Source organism: Hemibagrus wyckioides, linkage group LG19, assembly GCF_019097595.1.
Source record: "Hemibagrus wyckioides isolate EC202008001 linkage group LG19, SWU_Hwy_1.0, whole genome shotgun sequence".
NCBI classification, from domain to species: Eukaryota; Metazoa; Chordata; class Actinopteri; order Siluriformes; family Bagridae; genus Hemibagrus; species Hemibagrus wyckioides.
Genome location: NC_080728.1, coordinates 4,766,889 through 4,785,707, shown reverse-complemented (window position 1 = coordinate 4,785,707; position 18,819 = coordinate 4,766,889). Strand labels below are relative to the sequence as shown.

Here is an 18,819-nt window from a genome sequence, read left to right as displayed (position 1 = left end):
TGAAAAGATTCCAGTACAATTTTATGATGTTTCCATTCATGCCAGTGAAAAAAAGCAGTCAAATTACAATCAAATTTAAGCTTCAATTGTCCGTTTAGTTCATACAACAACTACAACATTTGCTGTTTTACAATCTTTTGTGTCAGCCAGAAATCTCTCAGGACATACTTATTTATTAGCTTTTCCCATGTCTGAAGACGACTAAACATACAAGGTGTAGCTCACGAATAGCTAGTACAGTGTCCTGTAAGTGCAAAACATATTAACAAACCAAAAAACACGGACAACAAATCAGAAATCACAACAACCTGAAAAACAAATGCGTAAACATGGCAGCAAAACCAAAAACAGGCCAGCATTAACCAAAAACAAAAACAGTAGTTCCGTATTAAACATCACATGCTTGTTACTACAGTGTGCATTAGTTTGAAAACAAATGTGGAAAATGAAAAGCTAGAAGTTTACAGTAAGAGGAATTATGAGCTTACTGATGCTTCCATCCATCCATCCAACCATCCAGCCAGCCAGCCAGCCATCCATCCATCCATCCATTCTGTATACTGCTAATCCTAGTGGATCATGGGGAACCTCGAGCCAATTTAGAGATGCCAATCAGCCCATAAAGCATGTCTTTGGACTGGTGTTTCCAGAGGGAACCCCTGATGCACAAGGAGAACATGCAAACTCCTCAGACACATGGCCAGAGGTCGAAATCAAACCCCCAACCCTGGAGTTGTAAGCTATTCTTAGAAATACTGAAACCCCCCCTAAAGAAAGCTGGGTCAAACAAAAGCAAGAATTAATTCTACACTAATCCTGTTACTCTAATATCATAATAAACTTAACTAACTGGAAAACATACTGGTGAAATATATATGATCTCAGACACCATGTAAAACGAGTGTGTTTCCAGCAGTAATGTTGTGTTTTTGGTTCGTTAATGCATTTTGCAGTTTGAGGCCACTGTAGCTTAGGGTATGTTTAGCTAAAAAGTTGCTTTTGCCTAAACAACTTTCATACACATTCAATGTCAATTTTTTCAAAGTCCCATTCAAAGTCCTCTTCATTTTTTATACAGAAATCAGGGTTAAAAACAGACATAACACAAACTGAATTTGATAAATGGAACTATTATAAAATGGTATTATTCAAACTCTGAGGCTCTCCATCCAGGGAGATGTGGAACATCTACTGGAATGGATATTGGTACAGTAAGAACAAGTAGTAAAATCTCATTCTTATGTTCCTAACAGTGTGAGGCATAGCAAGAGACTTTAAGCTGATATATTTGCTATGCAGTTCCGTAAAGGTTTACAGATCTATTTTGCCCAGGTATCTGGATTTCCACAGGAAACATCTCTGAGGACGAGAGCTGGGTTGGTCCAGGTGGACCCAAAGGCATTGCGGAATTGATTCCTGCCCCAGGCTCTCTCTCTTGCCCCACACTTTCTCACACCTCCCTGAGAGGGGAGAGAGGCAGGGAAGTGATGACCCTCAAGCCATGGTCTCTTTTCCTGGCAGTCTTCTGTCATTGAAGGTATGCATGTTTATCACTTCCTCAGTTTTGACAATGGTGGGAGGCTGAGGTTTTTGCTTGAGTCTCCGCTGGCACTTCAGAGACACTGTTAGCTCGTCCACCATGGCACTACAAAACGATCGCTGGAAAATCAGAGCAGAAAAAGAAGAAGAAACTAAACAAAATGAGTAAAGAGTGGTTAAACACATGCTTTCTATGTCATATTTCATGAATTATGCCTAATTATAGCCACAAAAGCTGTGCTAGTCAGTGTGGCACAGGGAATAAAACACACAAGACTTACGATTGGGAACTCACTCTAATTTATTGTCTCCTAGTCTATTTGCTAGCCAGTCAAAATGACTCAGAAGTGAATCAAACATTGATTTTTGACTCGACTCTTAGCATATACAGTATTGATCAACAACTTGAATCTGGATTGATTCTTGAACAGCCAATGAAAACTAGGATTACAGAAGTACACATGGAAAAAAAGGCACACTTTGCATGCAAGGAAAAAACCTGGACTTCAATTTCATCATGTCTGTTTTGCTGTGACTGTCAGAAGTGTCACAATGGTGCTAACAGTGAAATTGATCTTTAGCTCAGAAGTGAATGGATCTCATAACAGGGCTGGACTAAACAGTTTTAAGAGAGAGGATGAGGGCTGAGAATGAATTTTCACAAGGCCTTGATATTCATAGCATACCATTTTTTGCCAGAGGTTTGTGGACATTCTATAAGAACCAACAAGCATTAGAGGTTTGAATATTAGTTATCCTCATAGTAGCACATTGTATGGCAAATATTTCAAAATTGGCAGTCCCCAGCTTAGTAGTAATTTGCTAAAAAAAATAATGCAATGCCCTGTATTTTAATAATCTTAAAATGTGTAAACATGTCCCCTTACCTTCTCCATCTGTGCATTCTGTTTGGACTTGTATAGCACTTCCCCCACAGCCACAAAAACAGAGAGGACCAAGCCTGCAGCCAGCACGATGAAGATACCCCCGATGTTTTGCACTCCCAGTGCACTCGCCTCTTTGCTTTCCTCTTCCGGACAACCATTTCCTCGCCACCATTTCTCCTTCATCATGTGAAGCTTCCCTTCTTCTTGCAACTGCAAGATCGCTATAGTGATCTTATCTCGGTAAGGAGAGCCTATGAGGACAAAACACATCACCATTCGTTCAATTAAGGAGTCAGTGCAATACAGATGGGATAAGATTTCCGGACAAACTGTATGGTTGTTAAGTGATGTTGCCAGTCTGTAGTGATTATAAGCGATTTGTACAGGATAAGCTATCACTGTATAAGTCACAGAAATGATTTGTGTGCATGATGGACTGTTACAGATATCACTGTTACACTGTTACACCTCATTTTAATACAAACTGGTTAATTTGTTATAAGCTTGTAGTCCATGTGGCCAAGGCAATATCATGATTGGGTCACATGACCATAACTTGTCAATAGGTTGTACCTGTGCTAGGAACTCAATAACGTATCTAAAACCCTGTCATTTTCTGCCTATACCTTGTTAATTTTACATTTTTAATATATTAGTGAATTTACATGGTGAGTATGTTCATATCTGTACATATCTGCCACAACATATATGCAGTAATGTTATAGATGACATGGTCATCTTTTAGAGATGGTCATCTAGTAGAACCTGAATTACTCATTCCAGCTACTCAGTCTTCCTAAAGTTCAAATTGTAACATAAAACTGATAAAGCATAAAAAAAACCACAGTTCTATTATGAACTCCGGGTAGATTTTGTAGTATTTACCCATAGGTGTTCCCACTCCATAGGCTTTGGAATCGATGAGGCCTCCAATCTGGGTGAGATTACAGTTGCGCTGAGTGACAAACTCAATTGTGGTGGACTCCATGAGGAATGCATAGTCAGAAGTCAGCACTCGCTGGATGCCCTCTTCTACACTCTTTACCATCACAGATTGCCTCCTGCTGTTCATGAACTCCCACATCTTATCATAAGTAGAGATCTTTGTCTTCTACATAAGGAGAATATAAAGAAAATATTTAGTGCTATTTCATTTTTAAAAAGTTAATAGCGAAATTACCATGAAGAAATTGCTTTTGTGAGTTTCAAATCATTTCGTTTCCTTTTCTTGCAAGACAGGGTCTTGGTCTTTGTCTTAGAATTTTAAAAGTGGCATAAATCTTCTAAATAGCTTGACTAAATAGACTGAGGGAATGCATCTAACGCAGATGAAACTGGACTGCTAAAAAAGAACTCTGTCCTTGATTTTAGCTGGAGCACCTTGAAGAATGTCATGGTAGATCCATCTTCAACTACACCATAGGGGATCTTGGTCTGCTTAGCCAGGTCATCAGCTGAGTCAATAGGAGACTCCATTCTCTCCACAGTGAGGAAGGCAGCGAGGTTTGCTGTGTATGATGAAATGATGATCAAGGTAAAGAACCACCAGATTCCTCCAACTATTCTGGTAGACAGAGCCTTGGGCATCAGTTCAGACCCTGTAGAGGACAGTACATTAGAAAGGGGAGCAAATGGCAGAACAGGATTGAGAACGATTAAAAAAGAATAAAACAATGGACACCCGGAAGAAGGAAGACCTGGTAAAGAGTGAGACATTTTACCTGGTAGGTTCCATTTCTACATCCAGGTCTAAATCCTTCATCATGAATCAGGTATATTCTAAATTAAAATGACTTTCATACATGAACTAGTTGCTCTGAGTGATGGTAAACTCTGGCTAATCCTGGGGTTATGTTGTTTGAGGCTTCACACTGCTTATACTTTACCCAGGATTAACAGTTAATCCTAAATCTTCATAATCTGAAGTTTCACACTTTACATTCCTAAACCCTGCTGCAACCATTTGCCCCAAGAACTGAATAAAATAATGTCCTACACTTTCACATCAGTTATAAAAGTACTCAAACATTGTTCTCTTTCACAGCTTTCTGATTTATTTTGGTCAATTTAAATTTGCCATGTAGCTGACCAGGTGTTCACTGATATCCTGTGATGTTTAGTGTTTTGCCTGAAGATATTTTTGTTAAGTGTTGCTATGTCCCAGATTTTACATGATATGAAGCATGTGCTGTTCAGTTACTGATTTGGTGCCTGTTGGTTAGCATCTAGCCGTAATGTTCTAACACCACAACATTTCACATTAGCATCTGTATACGTTTGACACCACAGTGCTGGGATAACACCGCAAAAGCTATGCTAGTTGTGGTTCATAAACAGCTGGTTCTCAACTACACATGTGAACCCCACTTCTAAACTACACATGTGATGAAATGTTTCTCCAAAAGCATGCTTTAGAACGATCAGAACCCAGGGTTCAGTGCAGTGTGAAAAGCCCTAAAGTTTCCTTATTTCTCTTCATTGTTTACTGGTATCATTGTTTACTTTTAAAAGACATTAGCTTTGCACTTACCTACAGAATACTCTTAATTGTTGAAAATAAGTACACCATAAGTAATAAGTACACGGACAGTTGTTAAGGTTGAAACTAGACACTGATGAGGAGAACCATCTACTTTTTTTCTTCTCTGTCCAAATAACATGAGCTGCTGAAACTAATGTAGAATAGAATAGAGGTTTCATCTCTCACCCAACTGAAAACCTTGTTGGGTTTTACTTTCATGCACCCAAGGTAACTTCAAACCTTGTCACCACTTCCCACTGACCTCTATGGGGCAAACCACAGTGGCAAGGGACTCTGTAGTGTTTATTCCCTAGAGTGGAGTGTATAGCAGTCTTATCCTTCATATTTTCTGTATTAAGAACTATATTTTCACTGAGCTCCATGCTTTCTCAAGCAAGATCAGCTAGGCCATGTCTGCTGCTGTTTTGCAATGTTTTCTGGTGTCATTATTTTTTGGTTGAAACTCATAACTGAAAACTAAATGTTTGTTTGTTTGTTTTTTTAGCAAAGTGTGTGTGTATGTTATGCTTTGGCTATAAATGAAACTGCTTAAATGAAAATCTACCTAATGAGTAAACCATGAAATGCCTTGCTAATCTTAATTTTTCAGTGTATCTTGTTTTGCTGTGCTAGTGGGAAACAGCATTAATCAGGAATTTGTAATACTTTATATAACTCAATGGGAAATTAATTAATTATTATTTCTAGCATTTTCATTCACTGAAGGAACTGCAATGAAGCATGTAAGTGTAAGAGTATGCAGTAAAATATGAGTATGTTGTGAATTTGAGCATCAGCCTGTTACATGTATAATGAGACTAACAGAGCCCCTGTGTTTATTTATTTTTTTTTTTTTAACACACAGAGTCCCTTGCAACCTGTAGTACCAGCTCTAAACCAAACGGGGGCCCCAAAGAAGCCGACTGGGCTACAGTGAGCCAGATAAGTAGCACAGACAGGCTGAAGCGTCTACCTTGTTGCATGAGAGCCCCAACTCCGAACCAGAAACTATTTAGCAGAGTGAAGTTATTCTCCACCATGTCAGAGTCAGGGTTACAGGGATGAGGATTATACCACTCATATGGGCTGAACCTGACGCAGAGAAAAAGAGATAAAAAGACGATTAGACAGGCATTAAAGAGAAATGTTTTCCTTTTAACAACTTTCCATCAATATACTAACAGATCTTATATTTATTATAATGGTCACTACTGTTAAATGGATTTTTCCATTATTATCTCAAAATTGGTAGAACACTTGACTATTTCAGTAACATTAATTTTATGCTAATTGTGCCTTCCTTTTAAATCATTCAAAAGATTTATTATCAATTAATTACCACTCTTTTTCTAGTGGCCGAAGCTCTGTTGTCTAATAAGCTCTTACTGTAATAACTGTCATTAAATGATCAAGCAATCCACCTTGACTAGACTACAAAGCAGATATTTCTTCTTAAATGTAAAGTACATATGTCTCTTGGATTACCGAAATTCATCAACTGAAAGAGAAACAGATATGTAAACTCATGTGTGTTCATCTCCAGCCCTGACTGGCAAGAATCCAGCATGATTTACTGATTTTACTGATCAAAGGCCCCCAATTCATATGACCAGCTCATTAACAGGCTGTGTATAGAGTGTTAGAGCAGGTTAATCACCAAACCCTGATAGTGTAGGACTGGAATTGAGAACCTGCGATGTACAGTCAAGCCCAGAATTATTGGAACACAACATGTACATTAATATACAGTGCCATAAAAACGGTGTTGTTCATTATTTCTTCTATTTATGCACATTTGTCATGCTGGTTTCAGGTCTTCAGAAAAAGATGAAAACAACCTAAGTATACACAAAATACAATTTTTTAAATGATCATTTCGTTTACTGACATTTATTGTTTCCAACACCAATTGGAACCAACACCAACTCTGTGTGAAAAAGTAATTTCTCTTAACTACATTTCATTTCTATAATAATTGGGTTCAGCCAGCCATTCTGAATCTAAACATCACTTATATATAACTTTTCCAGCAATGTGATGTAACCTACAAGTTGCACACCATGTCATGATCAACAGAAATTCCAAAAGAGATGAAAAAGATTTTTCTAGGGTTCTGCGGCTCCACAGTGAGCACCATTAGCTCCAAATGACAAAAAGAAAACTTGAAACAGTTGTGAATCTTCCCAGAAGTCACTGGCCTCCATCTATAGAGTCAAGAGTCAACCAGGAAGTGAGAAAAGAACCCACGGGAACATGGTAGGAAGTGCAGGCCTCGTTCACTTCAGATAAGGTCATGATTCCAGCATTAGTAAAAAAAAACTGGGCGAAATTATTATCCATAGCAGATACGTGAAAACCACTGTTATCCAAGACTCATCTGCCAAAAAATCACCTTGATGGCTGCCAAGCATTTTGGAATGAAATTCTATGAACTTCTGAGTCAAAAGTGGAATATTTTCTTCAGAATTCCTTAATAAGGACATCATACCAAGAGTTAAATGTGGTGGTGGTGGTAGTGTGATGGTGTAGGGATGCTTTACTGCTTCAAGGCCTTAGGCAACTTGTAATAATTGATATCAGCATGAATTCTGCTCTATACCAGAAAACCCTGAAGGAGAATGTCTGTCAGTGTGTGATCAGAAGTTTACATGCAATCGTGCAAGACAGTGATCCGAAGCACAAAAGCAAGTCCACCTCTGAATGTCTCCACGAAATAAAATTTCAGGTTTTATAGTGGCTTAGTCAAAATTCTGCCTCAAACTAATTAAACCAAACGTGTGGGGAAAATGTTTCCACAATGACCTGATCTCCAGTTATCAAAAGCAGTGGATCACTCTTCTTCTACTTGTCTTATATTACATTTTGTATGAGGATCTAAATATATATATATTGTAGCAAATATGCAAAAATAGAGGAAATCCTGAGGGGAGACATACTTTTTCACAGCACAGTGTAAAGAGAATACCTAACTGTGTGAAGATAGTTGTAGTCTGTGTGTATAGCCCCTTGTAGTGTTTACTTTCCCTGATAATGTTTCTTATGATTGTTTTTAATTGGCTTGTAGATTTTCCTACAAGGAATTAGCCTGTCTTTTATATTAATAGAAAGAAATCATAGCAGACATTTTGTTAGTAATGTGCAAAGGTCTCCAAGAGTCAGACAAACTAAACTTACCCAACATACACCAACATCATTAAAATGTTGTTCTATGCATATTCTGAACCAACTTAAGTGACAATTGTGGCTTTTCTTTTTCAGTATCATAGTGCCAGTAACTCCGAGTGTCACACAATTGTAACCACAATACCTCTGAGGCTCACAGAAGTGAGATGCCACTCAAAAGTTTTGCGATTTAAAAAAAAATGGAAGAGCATACTGTACAAAGCTGTTTTGGAGAATTTTTCTACTTTGAAAATAAAAATTTCTCTACCAATGTTGACATGTTACCTGGCTATGACAAACAGCACACAACTGACACCCAAGCAAGCCAGCAGAATATACATCCAGATATCAGGGGAAAGGGGATTGAGGAAGGAGAAGACGCCAGGGTTTGTGCCATTGGGTTTGCGGTACAGGATGCTGATGCCAAGAGTCATGAAGGGCTTTGAAAAATCGATCACCTTCTCCCTCACATATGTTATCGCCAAGGGAGCCACTGCCAGATCTGCTTTCTGTTAAACAAAACAGCAAAGAGAGACAAGCAATTAAGGAACATTGATTCATAACCCTCAAATAACAGACTCATTTCTTGTTGTCTAGCTAATTTAGCCTCGCATTCCTCAGGTCACACTGTATGAAATCCTAATTCAAAATTTAGCATGTTATCACTTTAGACCACAACAATTGATATGCTAGTTTTTAAATATGTTTATTGCAAGGCATGGATTCTTAGATGCAAATAAATTTTCCACAAACTTTTAAACTATAATATCAAATTTACTTTCTTACATAAGATATGAAATTACATACTTTTTAAAAAATAGCAGTAATAGAAACAGTGGCACTAATGACAATAGATATTACTGTGTAAGACATGGCTCAAGACTTTTACATGAACAGACATCAATAAACACATTATCCTTGAGAGTAAGTAATGTTGATGCTATGTTATGTGCCTTTTAAACAACCTGATGACATCCACGAGGATTCAGATGAACTAAGCTTCCAGCGTTCACCTGATCACAGAGCTAATTTGTGGTATAATAAAGGATTGTATCAGTAGATCGTTCGGCAGTGTTTGCTGTGTTGGATGATATTGTTTTTATACATGGACACGCTCTGGCTACAGAGTCTGTTAATAAGGTCCCTGGAGAAAAGCTTAACAATGCTCTTCCAACCTGCCAAGCTCTCATCCATCTCCTCCAGATGTCATTATCTCTCAGGGCTAAGATTCCCCATAAGTCCCAATTAAGAATGGGATGGTAGAAGAATTGTACAAAGTACAGACAGCCAACATCTGAAAAGACAGAGGAATGACGAGAGCATTTTGTTGGTATGCTTTGGCTTCATTTGTCCCCTCAGAGGGAAGAGTCACTTCAATTCCACACAAAGTTATTCTGTTATTATGAAGTTATTCTGACTGACCACTGTCATGGTAGTGGCCAAAGGTCCGTGAACTATCAGCCCCAGCATGCCATGTCTTAACCACTATCACCCTCAGCACCTTTATAAGTTCTAGTTTGTAGTGCCATGATGTCAGTTTTTTGTTGTTGTGATGTTTCTGAGTTGATGTTTGTTCTTGTAGTTTCACTCATAGCTACATTTTCTTCCTCGTGTCTTTGATTCAGATTTGAATCTCTCATCTTTTTTTTTTTTTTTACTATTTTGTTGTTGTGGTCTTCACATCCATGACAGTCACTTCCTATCCCTGACAACCAGCTTTATCCTTTGATGACCCACTACCCTTTCAATACACAAAGCATGACAGTATTATTGAATTACAGAATGATATAAATGATATACCATTGCCATTACAGTCACCTGTATGGAAAACTTTGTGCTGACATATTAGCATTCTCCATCACCATCATCACACCACCTGCTGAGGTGATCGTTCAGAACAATGGTCTTCATCTATCCAATACAGTTCCAATACAAGACTATTCTAAGGAGCTCTGAAAATGTTACGGTGGGTTGTGGTGGCCTGACAGGTATTAGAATGGTCATAAAATGAAACCCTCACACAGAATGAGTATTTCATGTGTGAGTCTAAAACTAGATGTGAAGTTTGATCAACAATTTATGTGCAGTAGAGCCCAAATACTAGTGAGAACAGGCCAAGACCATGAACTCAGCTACAACAGCAACACATTGTGTGTGTGAGTGTGTGTGTGTGTGTGTGCCTTATATTTAAGTTTTAAAATCATTTATGTAGGCAAGAGTGCTGAAAAGCTGAAACAACAGATACACTGCTATACATCTTATACAACAGAAATGGGTAGAAGTCTCGGATGATCAGACCCATAGAAAGAAAGGAGTGTGTACCAACTCAGTCATGGACCAAATGCAAGCACTTTAAGCAACAATGCAAGAGCATAATGAATGACAGGGCTTACTGTCTTCTGTCTTTTTTCACCTGATTCAGTACTATTTTATTAGTATTACCTATTTAGTGATAAAACCTGTTATGTGATAATACTGTAAGCTGTTATTTCCCCAAAACTGCTTGTGATGCCCATTTATGGCATTTATTTACCTTACATTACCTCACATTTAAAGAGTCTTGCTCACAGGCTGTATGCCAGGTCTGGGTTTGAACTCCCAACCATCCAAAAGTGTGAAACCAAAACAAAGACTTACATGGTCTATAAGTTCTCGCACCATGCCGTTCCACTGGCCTGTGCTCTCTTCTACTGCTCCATACTTCCCGTCCTCCACCAACTGGATCTCATAACGGAATCCTAGAATAGCGGCGAGCTCACGCAGCAAGTCCACGCAAAAGCCCTCGAAGCGGTCATTGCCACAGAGAGGCTTATCCGACTTTTTAAACATCACATAGGGTTCTTCCTGTATGTATAAGACAGTAGAGGAATGAAAGGCTAGGCTCAGAGCTAGGTGCAGTGGCATATTATCCTGGGGATTACTCAAAAGGAGCTTGATCTTTCTTTGGTAGACTGCAGAATGAACAAAAAATATAATCATTAATGACCATCATAGGAGGTTTTATAATCTGGTTTCAAATGAAAAAACCCTCAGTGAGTGCTGCTGTGACTGGGAGCTGTGGATGTAGACCCACATTTTTCATTTTATAGCTCGAGATATCGCCACCTGCAAGTATTAATCAGAGTTCGGAACTGAATTTCCTCTGAATATAATGAATATTTTATTAATTTTAATATTCCTCGTATTAAGAGTCAGCTTAATTCGCTTTTCTGGGTGGTGCAGTAAAGTTATTCACATGAAAATTATCTTTATCATTACCATTAAAATGATCATGCCTCTGAGGTTGCCAGATTTTTCTTGCCTGGAGATTTATGGAGAATTCTCATTTTTTGAGGTTTTCAAATAGCGTTTAAAACATCGAATTTAAAGACAAATACTTGCCTCTAAGACAGAAAAAATGTGAGCTGAAAAATCACTTAATATTACATAGAAAATCATAAACGCAAGGGATAATTAATTAATTAATTAATTAAAAGAAAGTCTCATATGATGAGATTTTAAATGCATAATGCTTTTTTAAATAAAAAAACATTTAATACTAAATGTACATCATAAAATTATAACATGTAATGTACAATATTTTTTCCTAGTTTCAATTTTTTATTATTTTTATTAGTATATTACATATATTATATTTATTATATATATTATAATTTTTAGTTTAGTTTTTTTTATTATTTAAAAAATAAAACTAACAAATAATAAATAAATAAATAAATAAATAAATAAATAAATAAATAAATAAATAAATATAATGTTAAAAATACAGTTTTTACTTTATACTCGTTTCAGTACTTCATACTCATTTACTTTATGTAAGTGTTTTATTAATATAAAATTCTGTCCTCAAAAAATGATCTGATTAAGATGTGTCAAATGATGTGAATTAATCAATTAAAAAATGAATAAATTAATCAAATGCCATTGAATGGCAGTCCAAGTTATTTCAGGGATGCATATATTCTGCATTGGGATTAGAGACAATCACAAAAATCCATTCAAATATTTAATTTGATCGTTAATCCCTAGGTGAAATAATATGCGTGTGATATGTGTGTATTAATAGTTTAATTAAAAGTGTATTAAAAGTGTGTGTGTGTTTACCAGAATAGTGGCAACCTTCAGTGATTTGTTGAACAAAGCATTTGTAACATTGACCCCTTTACTCTTGTGTTGCTCTGTTATGTTTAAGCCATTCAGAGGTTCCCATGTGCCAATCTGTTGATGCAATAGACAGAGGCATATATAAAATATATAAAAAATGAATAAAAAATAAAATATATAAAATTTAGGCTTATATAACATTACATAAAGAAATGTAAAATGTCTGCAGATGTTATATATATATATATATATATATATATATATATATATATATATATATATATATATATATATATATAACATACACAAATTTCAAATACACAGTACCTTTTCCAGTCCTTCCTCCTTCAGACTGATCACATCTAAATCAAATTCTGTTCTCAAGCCATTGGTTTTGTTAAAGAGAACTCGTCCGGTCAGACCGTCCCACGAAGCCTTTGAGAAACATAATGACACACTTGATTACATGCTTTAAATTCTTCTAGCTGTAAAAATGTGAATGATGTAAAACATTGATGGTGAAGAAACCTGCTATATAGAACTGTACATAACTGCAGAAAGGACATTGTTCATATCACACTCTCCGGTTGAGTCTGGTTCCTCTCAAGGTTTCTTCCTCATACCATCTAAGGGAGTTTTTCCTTGCCACAGTCGCCTCAGTCACCTCAGGCCTGTTCACTAGGGATGATTTTGTCTAACATCTAGGACTTTTTGCATGTTTTTTGTTTCTTATGTTCTGTAAAGCTGCTTTGAGACAATGTCTGTTGTTAAAAGCGCTATACAAATAAAATAAAATTGAACTGAATATTAAATGTTTAATATAGCTTTGTATAGCTTTGTGTGTGTGTGTGTGTGTGTGTGAGAGAGAGTTTGATCTTCTGTCCTAGACAGGCTTCCCACCCAGAGTGTATCCTGGGTATCAGAGTGTATACATTCTGTTTAAAGGATAGATGAATGAATAAATCCATAGAGACTCATCCCCGAGTCATGTAGCAACATAATTCTTTAACCTGAGACAAAGCCCAATAAACACACCAAACACTCACACACACACACTTACACTCAAACTACCCAAACACTTACCTAAACACTCGCCCAAACAATCACCTAAAGATACACTCGCACACACACCCAAACACACACCCATAATCAAACCCAAACACACACACACATACTCAAAGATACACCCAAACACAAACACCCCCAAATCCACACTGAATACATTAGAAGCAAATGTACCCCCCCCCCATAATAAAAGTGTGACCAAAAGCATAATCTGTTGTGTATCGCGCTGACATCTGAGCACAGCACAGTACTGAAAAGATATGTTCATTGTTCTGAAATGTGTCTCTTTCTGAAGTCTGACTTCAAAGCTGTCAGAGTATTGGGCAGAGACACACAAAGAGGTTGAAGTTCAAGAAATAGAGGGTGTAACAAAGGAAGAAAGGATGGGGCAGTGTGTGGCCTTCACACAAACTGCCCACGATAATACCATCTAAAAAAAAAAAACATCAAAGGATGTTTTTTTAAAATTAGAGAGGAAATAAAGGAAATGAAAAATGATTGATGGACATAAAATATGATCCAGTTCATCTGTTCAAGGCGAAGAAATGAACACACACAACAGGATGATACTGATGATGAGAATTCAGATGACCGACACAAATTAATGTCAACTTTTTTTTGTCCATCTCACTACAGAACCATAACTGTTGAATGACAGACACTGATTTTTTTACATGGAATATTTTTTTATTATTTGTTTCCTTGATGAATTTTACCCAAAATAGTTTCTATTTTGTACAGTATATACAGTACATCTTCATGTGTGTGTGTGTGTGTGTCTGTGTGTGCGCGTGAGCGGGTACCTCTTTAATGAGGCTCATGAACCTCCCACCGAGGCGCCAGGGTTTGTGTCGGTTGCACTGTAGAGAGCTCACAGTGATCTGCTGCGCCTGCTGCACAGCTACTGCTACAACATGCACTGCATCATACATCAGAGCTGCATCTGTCTGTGAACACACACACACACAAACCAAAGGCAAGATACATAAAATTAATTAACACACACCAAAGGCATGATACAAGAAATTAAATAAATGTACCCTGAAACTGTGTTCAAGCGTTATTTACCAAACAAGGACACTGGTGCACACTCTGGTGCTGATATTTTACCTTTCCAGCATTTAGCACAAGCCTGAAATATGCAGATCTGGACCACAATGCCAGAGCATGCTGGGTTTCAGCTTTTGTACTTAATTTAAGGCGGTTTATGAGTGCAATTTGTGATATGTGTATTTGTCAGTGTGGGTTGATGCCTTTCTCTCATCAACCTCCAGTGCCAGCCCGAGCCCTGGCCATGCCTTCATCCTTTTCAACTACTTTCTTTAACATGAACAGATATGACACCATTTAATGGCTGAATATATTTTATTTTTGTTGCTCTTGGTAAAGTAAGATTTGCACAGTGACACCATGGATGGAGTTTGTAGTCATAATTCCTATAGCAGTTATTCATGGTTAGTTTATTAACAGTGTAGTAAGAAGTAAGGAGTGAAGCTTATCATGTGGAGTCTAGATTTTTATCCACGTTAACCGTATCATGCTCACTTTTCTGGAATAACACTGAGCACAAAGCAGGAAAAATTCATCCAGAAGTCCATCACACAAATGGTCACAAGAGTGACATTTTTACTATTGAGTTATATTATTTTGTATCAGGAAATGCAACTACTGTTTGGTCATGTGAACTTTAATACGAAAGGGGGTCTATTACTATACCTGTTTTATTTTCTGGTTGAAGGTTCAAGGAAGACTTTTCATGCATAAATGAATTAACTGTATGCAAATTAAACACTGTAAATCTCAGTTATGCAAATATAGGTTAAAATGATACCCCCCCCACACACACACACACTCATTTCATATACAGTGCACTATTAAGGACGTAAAAGAAATAATTTCAAGCTACTATATACTGGATTCGAAGGTAGCTAGAACTGGCATTTTCATATTTAACCATTTCTACTGTTATAAAAATAGAAAAGCTAATGTTGTGTTATCCAGCTCCAAGCTAACAAGTAAAGAAAGCATGCTAGCCTCTACTAATCTCAGAGAAAAAGACAATTAGTGTTCAATTTTAGGAGTTCAAGGAGATTTTAGAGTTAATATGCTCCTGCAATCATCCTTTTCTATCTGGAGTTCAGATCAGATTGAAAAACCTAGCATGCAATTTGGGGGATGCAATTTTATTCTGTGACTACGGTATAAATAAATAAACAAGATCTCTGATTTGAGTTGTTAAGTGTGCTCCCGCTATATCCCTGAGCACAACAGAAACATGCTACGGAAATATAAATATATAATGAACGCAGAGTTTATTTAAGCTGAAAAGGAAATAGAGTTATTAGAGCAGAAAATTCATATAACAGCTTGTCAAAATCGTCCTATAATGTTGGCACGGTCTAACAGTTTAAACCACTCAGCATTTCATCAACTTTCAGAAAGAGAGAGAGAGATTCTCCAGAGTGTTCTTCACATCTGCTCGGTGCTGCTGTTGTTTTACATTTACATATTATCGTTCTTTTTTTTTTAAATATATATAGCAGGCAGAATGTGTTCCAGCTACACAGCTGTTAACTGAGACGAAATAAATGTTTTAAATAATCAGAAATAAATGGCAGAAAGGAAAATAATGCCAAAAGAAAATAGTTGAATTCTGTTCAAAGGGGGGGGGGGTTGTTTAATTGTTCGATTTTATCATTTGTAATAGTAAGTAGGGAGCATCTTAAGGATGGAGAAGATTTTTTGCTCTTTGTATTTCCAGAAACATGAAAAGCTTTGATTTTCTTCTTCTTCTTCTTCTTTCAGCTTTTCCCTTCAGGGGTCTCCACAGCGAATCATCTCCCTCCACCTATCCCTATCTTCTGCATCCTCAACACTTGCACCCACTAGCTTCATATCCTCATTTATTACATCCATATACCTCCTCTTTGCCTCCTGCCTGGCAGCTCCATGTCCAACATTCTCCTACCGATATAAGAAGCTTTGATTTTATCTTTATTAAATTCACAATTCAGAAAACAAAAGAGGATAGGGAGGGAATAACTGTTTATAGCTGCTATAAAGTAAGTGATAACAGGAACTAACTTGTTTCATGGACATTTCACAACATTAAACGTAACTATAAAATCGCTCTCAAATGGCTTGCAAGCTCGAAGACAATACCACAGCCATCTGTCTGGGAGCAAAACCGGCTGGGTTCTCTGAGTGGGAGGGGCATACTCAGTCTCCCCTGTCAATCATAATGATGCTAGCCAATCACAGGTGTCTGTGAGCTCATGTATGCAGAAGAGGGTAGATTGATACATGCTGCTCTGAGGGTGTTACTCCATGAAGTATGTGGATCAAAGGATAAAACTGTGTGTATTAAATTTCATTTATAATCATTGGCAATCTGCTGTGTCGTATATAGGGAATAAGGCACTTTGGGACATGGTGTTAAAGGAAAATAATGGTAAATTATTTTTTTATTGTTTGTATTGTTCGATTCCTTACTATCTAATCGCCAGTTTAGTTCCATATGTAATTGCATGTTATGACATAAACAACACAAACACAAACAACTCGGCTCTAATTGTACACTAATTATAGCTTCATTTTATTTATCCTGTGCTATGATCTGTAATTGCATGCCGTTTCCAATAATATCAGCACCAATTTTCCTCTACATGTGGAGTAATTATAGCCCCGTTGAAGTACCCCTAGGCTATTACATGTTTCTTACAACAATATACAATATCAGTGTGTCTGAACTTACACACTGATATTACTAAAAATTTCCAGTTTTCTTATTCAGTTAGTGTAAGATCACTGTCTGGACCTGGTCCCTCTGAGACCCAAGGGTGACAAAATATTTAAAGCCACTGGCCCACAGCATGAGACATAAATCTTCAGGAACACAGTGCTGACACAACAACATGTCTTAGACTCATCATCAGTCACCAGGCTCATTGATGTTTAGATATTCAGACACACACAGAATTATTCACTGAGCAAGGAGACTGACAGAACTGTGAGTTTGTGTGAACATGAATGTGTGTGTGTGTGTGTGTGTATGCGGTTCAGCTGTCACTGTGTGAAGATGTATTACTAAGCTAATGATTGCTCCTGGCTCCAAAGGGAGTAATTGCAGACGTCTCTTCTTCTAGCACTGGGGAATGCGTTTCAGTGTGTGTGTGTGTGTCTGTGTGTGTGTGTGTGTGTGTGTGCGTGATGTGAAAAGTGAAAAAGAGAATAGAAAAGCCTTTCAATTTCTTTCCACCTCCCAGCCCTTTGGTTTTTTGCTCTCTCTCTCTCTCTCTCTCTCTCTCTCTCTCTCTCTCTCGTTTGGTTTTTTGTGCTCCTGTTCTCTCTCTCTCTCTCTCTCTCTCACTCACTCTCTCACACCCTCTCTCTCTCTCCTTTGGGTTTTTGCTCCTGTTCTCTCTCTCTCTCTCTCTCTCACTCACTCTCTCACACCCTCTCTCTCTCTCCTTTGGGTTTTTTGCTCCTGTTCTCTCTCTCTCTCTTCCCCTTTTGTTTTTTTTTGCTCCTGTTCTTTCTCTCTCTCTCTCTCCTTCTCTCTCTCTCTCTCTTCTTTAGGTTTTTGCTCCTGTTCTCTCTCTCTCTCTCTCTCTCTCTCTCTCTCCTTTGGCTTTTTTGCTCCTGTTCTCTCTCTCTCTCTCTCTCTCTCTCTCTCTCTCCTTTGGGTTTTTTTCTCCTGTTCTCTCTCTCTCTCTCTCTCTCTCTCAGGGCAATAACATGTAGATTTCCAATGCTACAGTGTTGTATCTGAGGTGATTTATGGTGTAAACTATCCTATAATCAATATCACTATCTAATGTGAGACACAAGGTCTGAGATATTCTGCATCTTACAGTATACACAACACACACAACACACTCCACTACAGATGAGCTTTGACATGCGCATCAGTGGAGGTTTCATTACATAAAGTTACATACAGGAAGCTTGTAGTGGCACACACCCGCTCGATACACACAACCTTACACAGTTAAACCACAGACATTTGTTCAAGGGTAACCCTGTGTGCAAATCACTTCAGCAATTACCAAGAAGAAAGATCCCCACACAGAAAAATGGCACAGTAGCTGAATGTAACCAAACACAACTGAGAGGGCGGTCTATTAATAACCAGACAGATGGAGCGGAAATCTAACTTAATTACAAATTTTCTATCAGTGTATAATGCAATTTGGAAAGTGAAATAAAACGTAAAAAGAGTATGCTTTTGAATCACTCGTTTCATCCCTATAAAAAACTATTAAGTAGGTATTCAGGCATAATATTAGGAGTTTTATATTTGTCTCATGTAATATTTTGTCACCTAATGTCAGCTTTTTATCGATTAAGATTTTGTGTCAGTTTCCCTGTTTTTAGCAAAACTGCAATAATTTAGCAAAAAATACAACATGCTAATTAGGAATTCCTACTGGTATATTATCCAATCCTGACTTTTAGGTGAGACACGCTGACATATCTGATATTTTCAAAACAGGAAGTCTGACCTGCCTCATTTGAGAATTGTACTAACAGATTTTGGTT

At 37.4% G+C, this 18,819-nt stretch overlaps 1 protein-coding gene across 2 annotated transcripts in view; it reads right to left on the bottom strand.

Moving 5' to 3' along the window:
- Window positions 1-18,819, bottom strand: part of LOC131370375 (glutamate receptor ionotropic, kainate 2-like) — a 45,202-nt gene continuing 26,383 nt past the window's right edge. For both annotated transcript variants that reach the window (XM_058417670.1, XM_058417671.1), the window contains exons 7-16: window positions 14,082-14,225; window positions 12,541-12,648; window positions 12,214-12,327; window positions 10,747-10,953; window positions 8,395-8,618; window positions 5,921-6,039; window positions 3,807-4,024; window positions 3,312-3,537; window positions 2,427-2,677; window positions 1-1,659 (exon numbers count right to left, since the gene is read on the bottom strand). In XM_058417670.1, coding sequence (XP_058273653.1) covers window positions 1,495-1,659; window positions 2,427-2,677; window positions 3,312-3,537; window positions 3,807-4,024; window positions 5,921-6,039; window positions 8,395-8,618; window positions 10,747-10,953; window positions 12,214-12,327; window positions 12,541-12,648; window positions 14,082-14,225 — 1,776 coding nt within the window. In that variant the 3' untranslated portion in view covers window positions 1-1,494. The remainder of the gene's footprint in view (window positions 1,660-2,426; window positions 2,678-3,311; window positions 3,538-3,806; window positions 4,025-5,920; window positions 6,040-8,394; window positions 8,619-10,746; window positions 10,954-12,213; window positions 12,328-12,540; window positions 12,649-14,081; window positions 14,226-18,819) is intronic.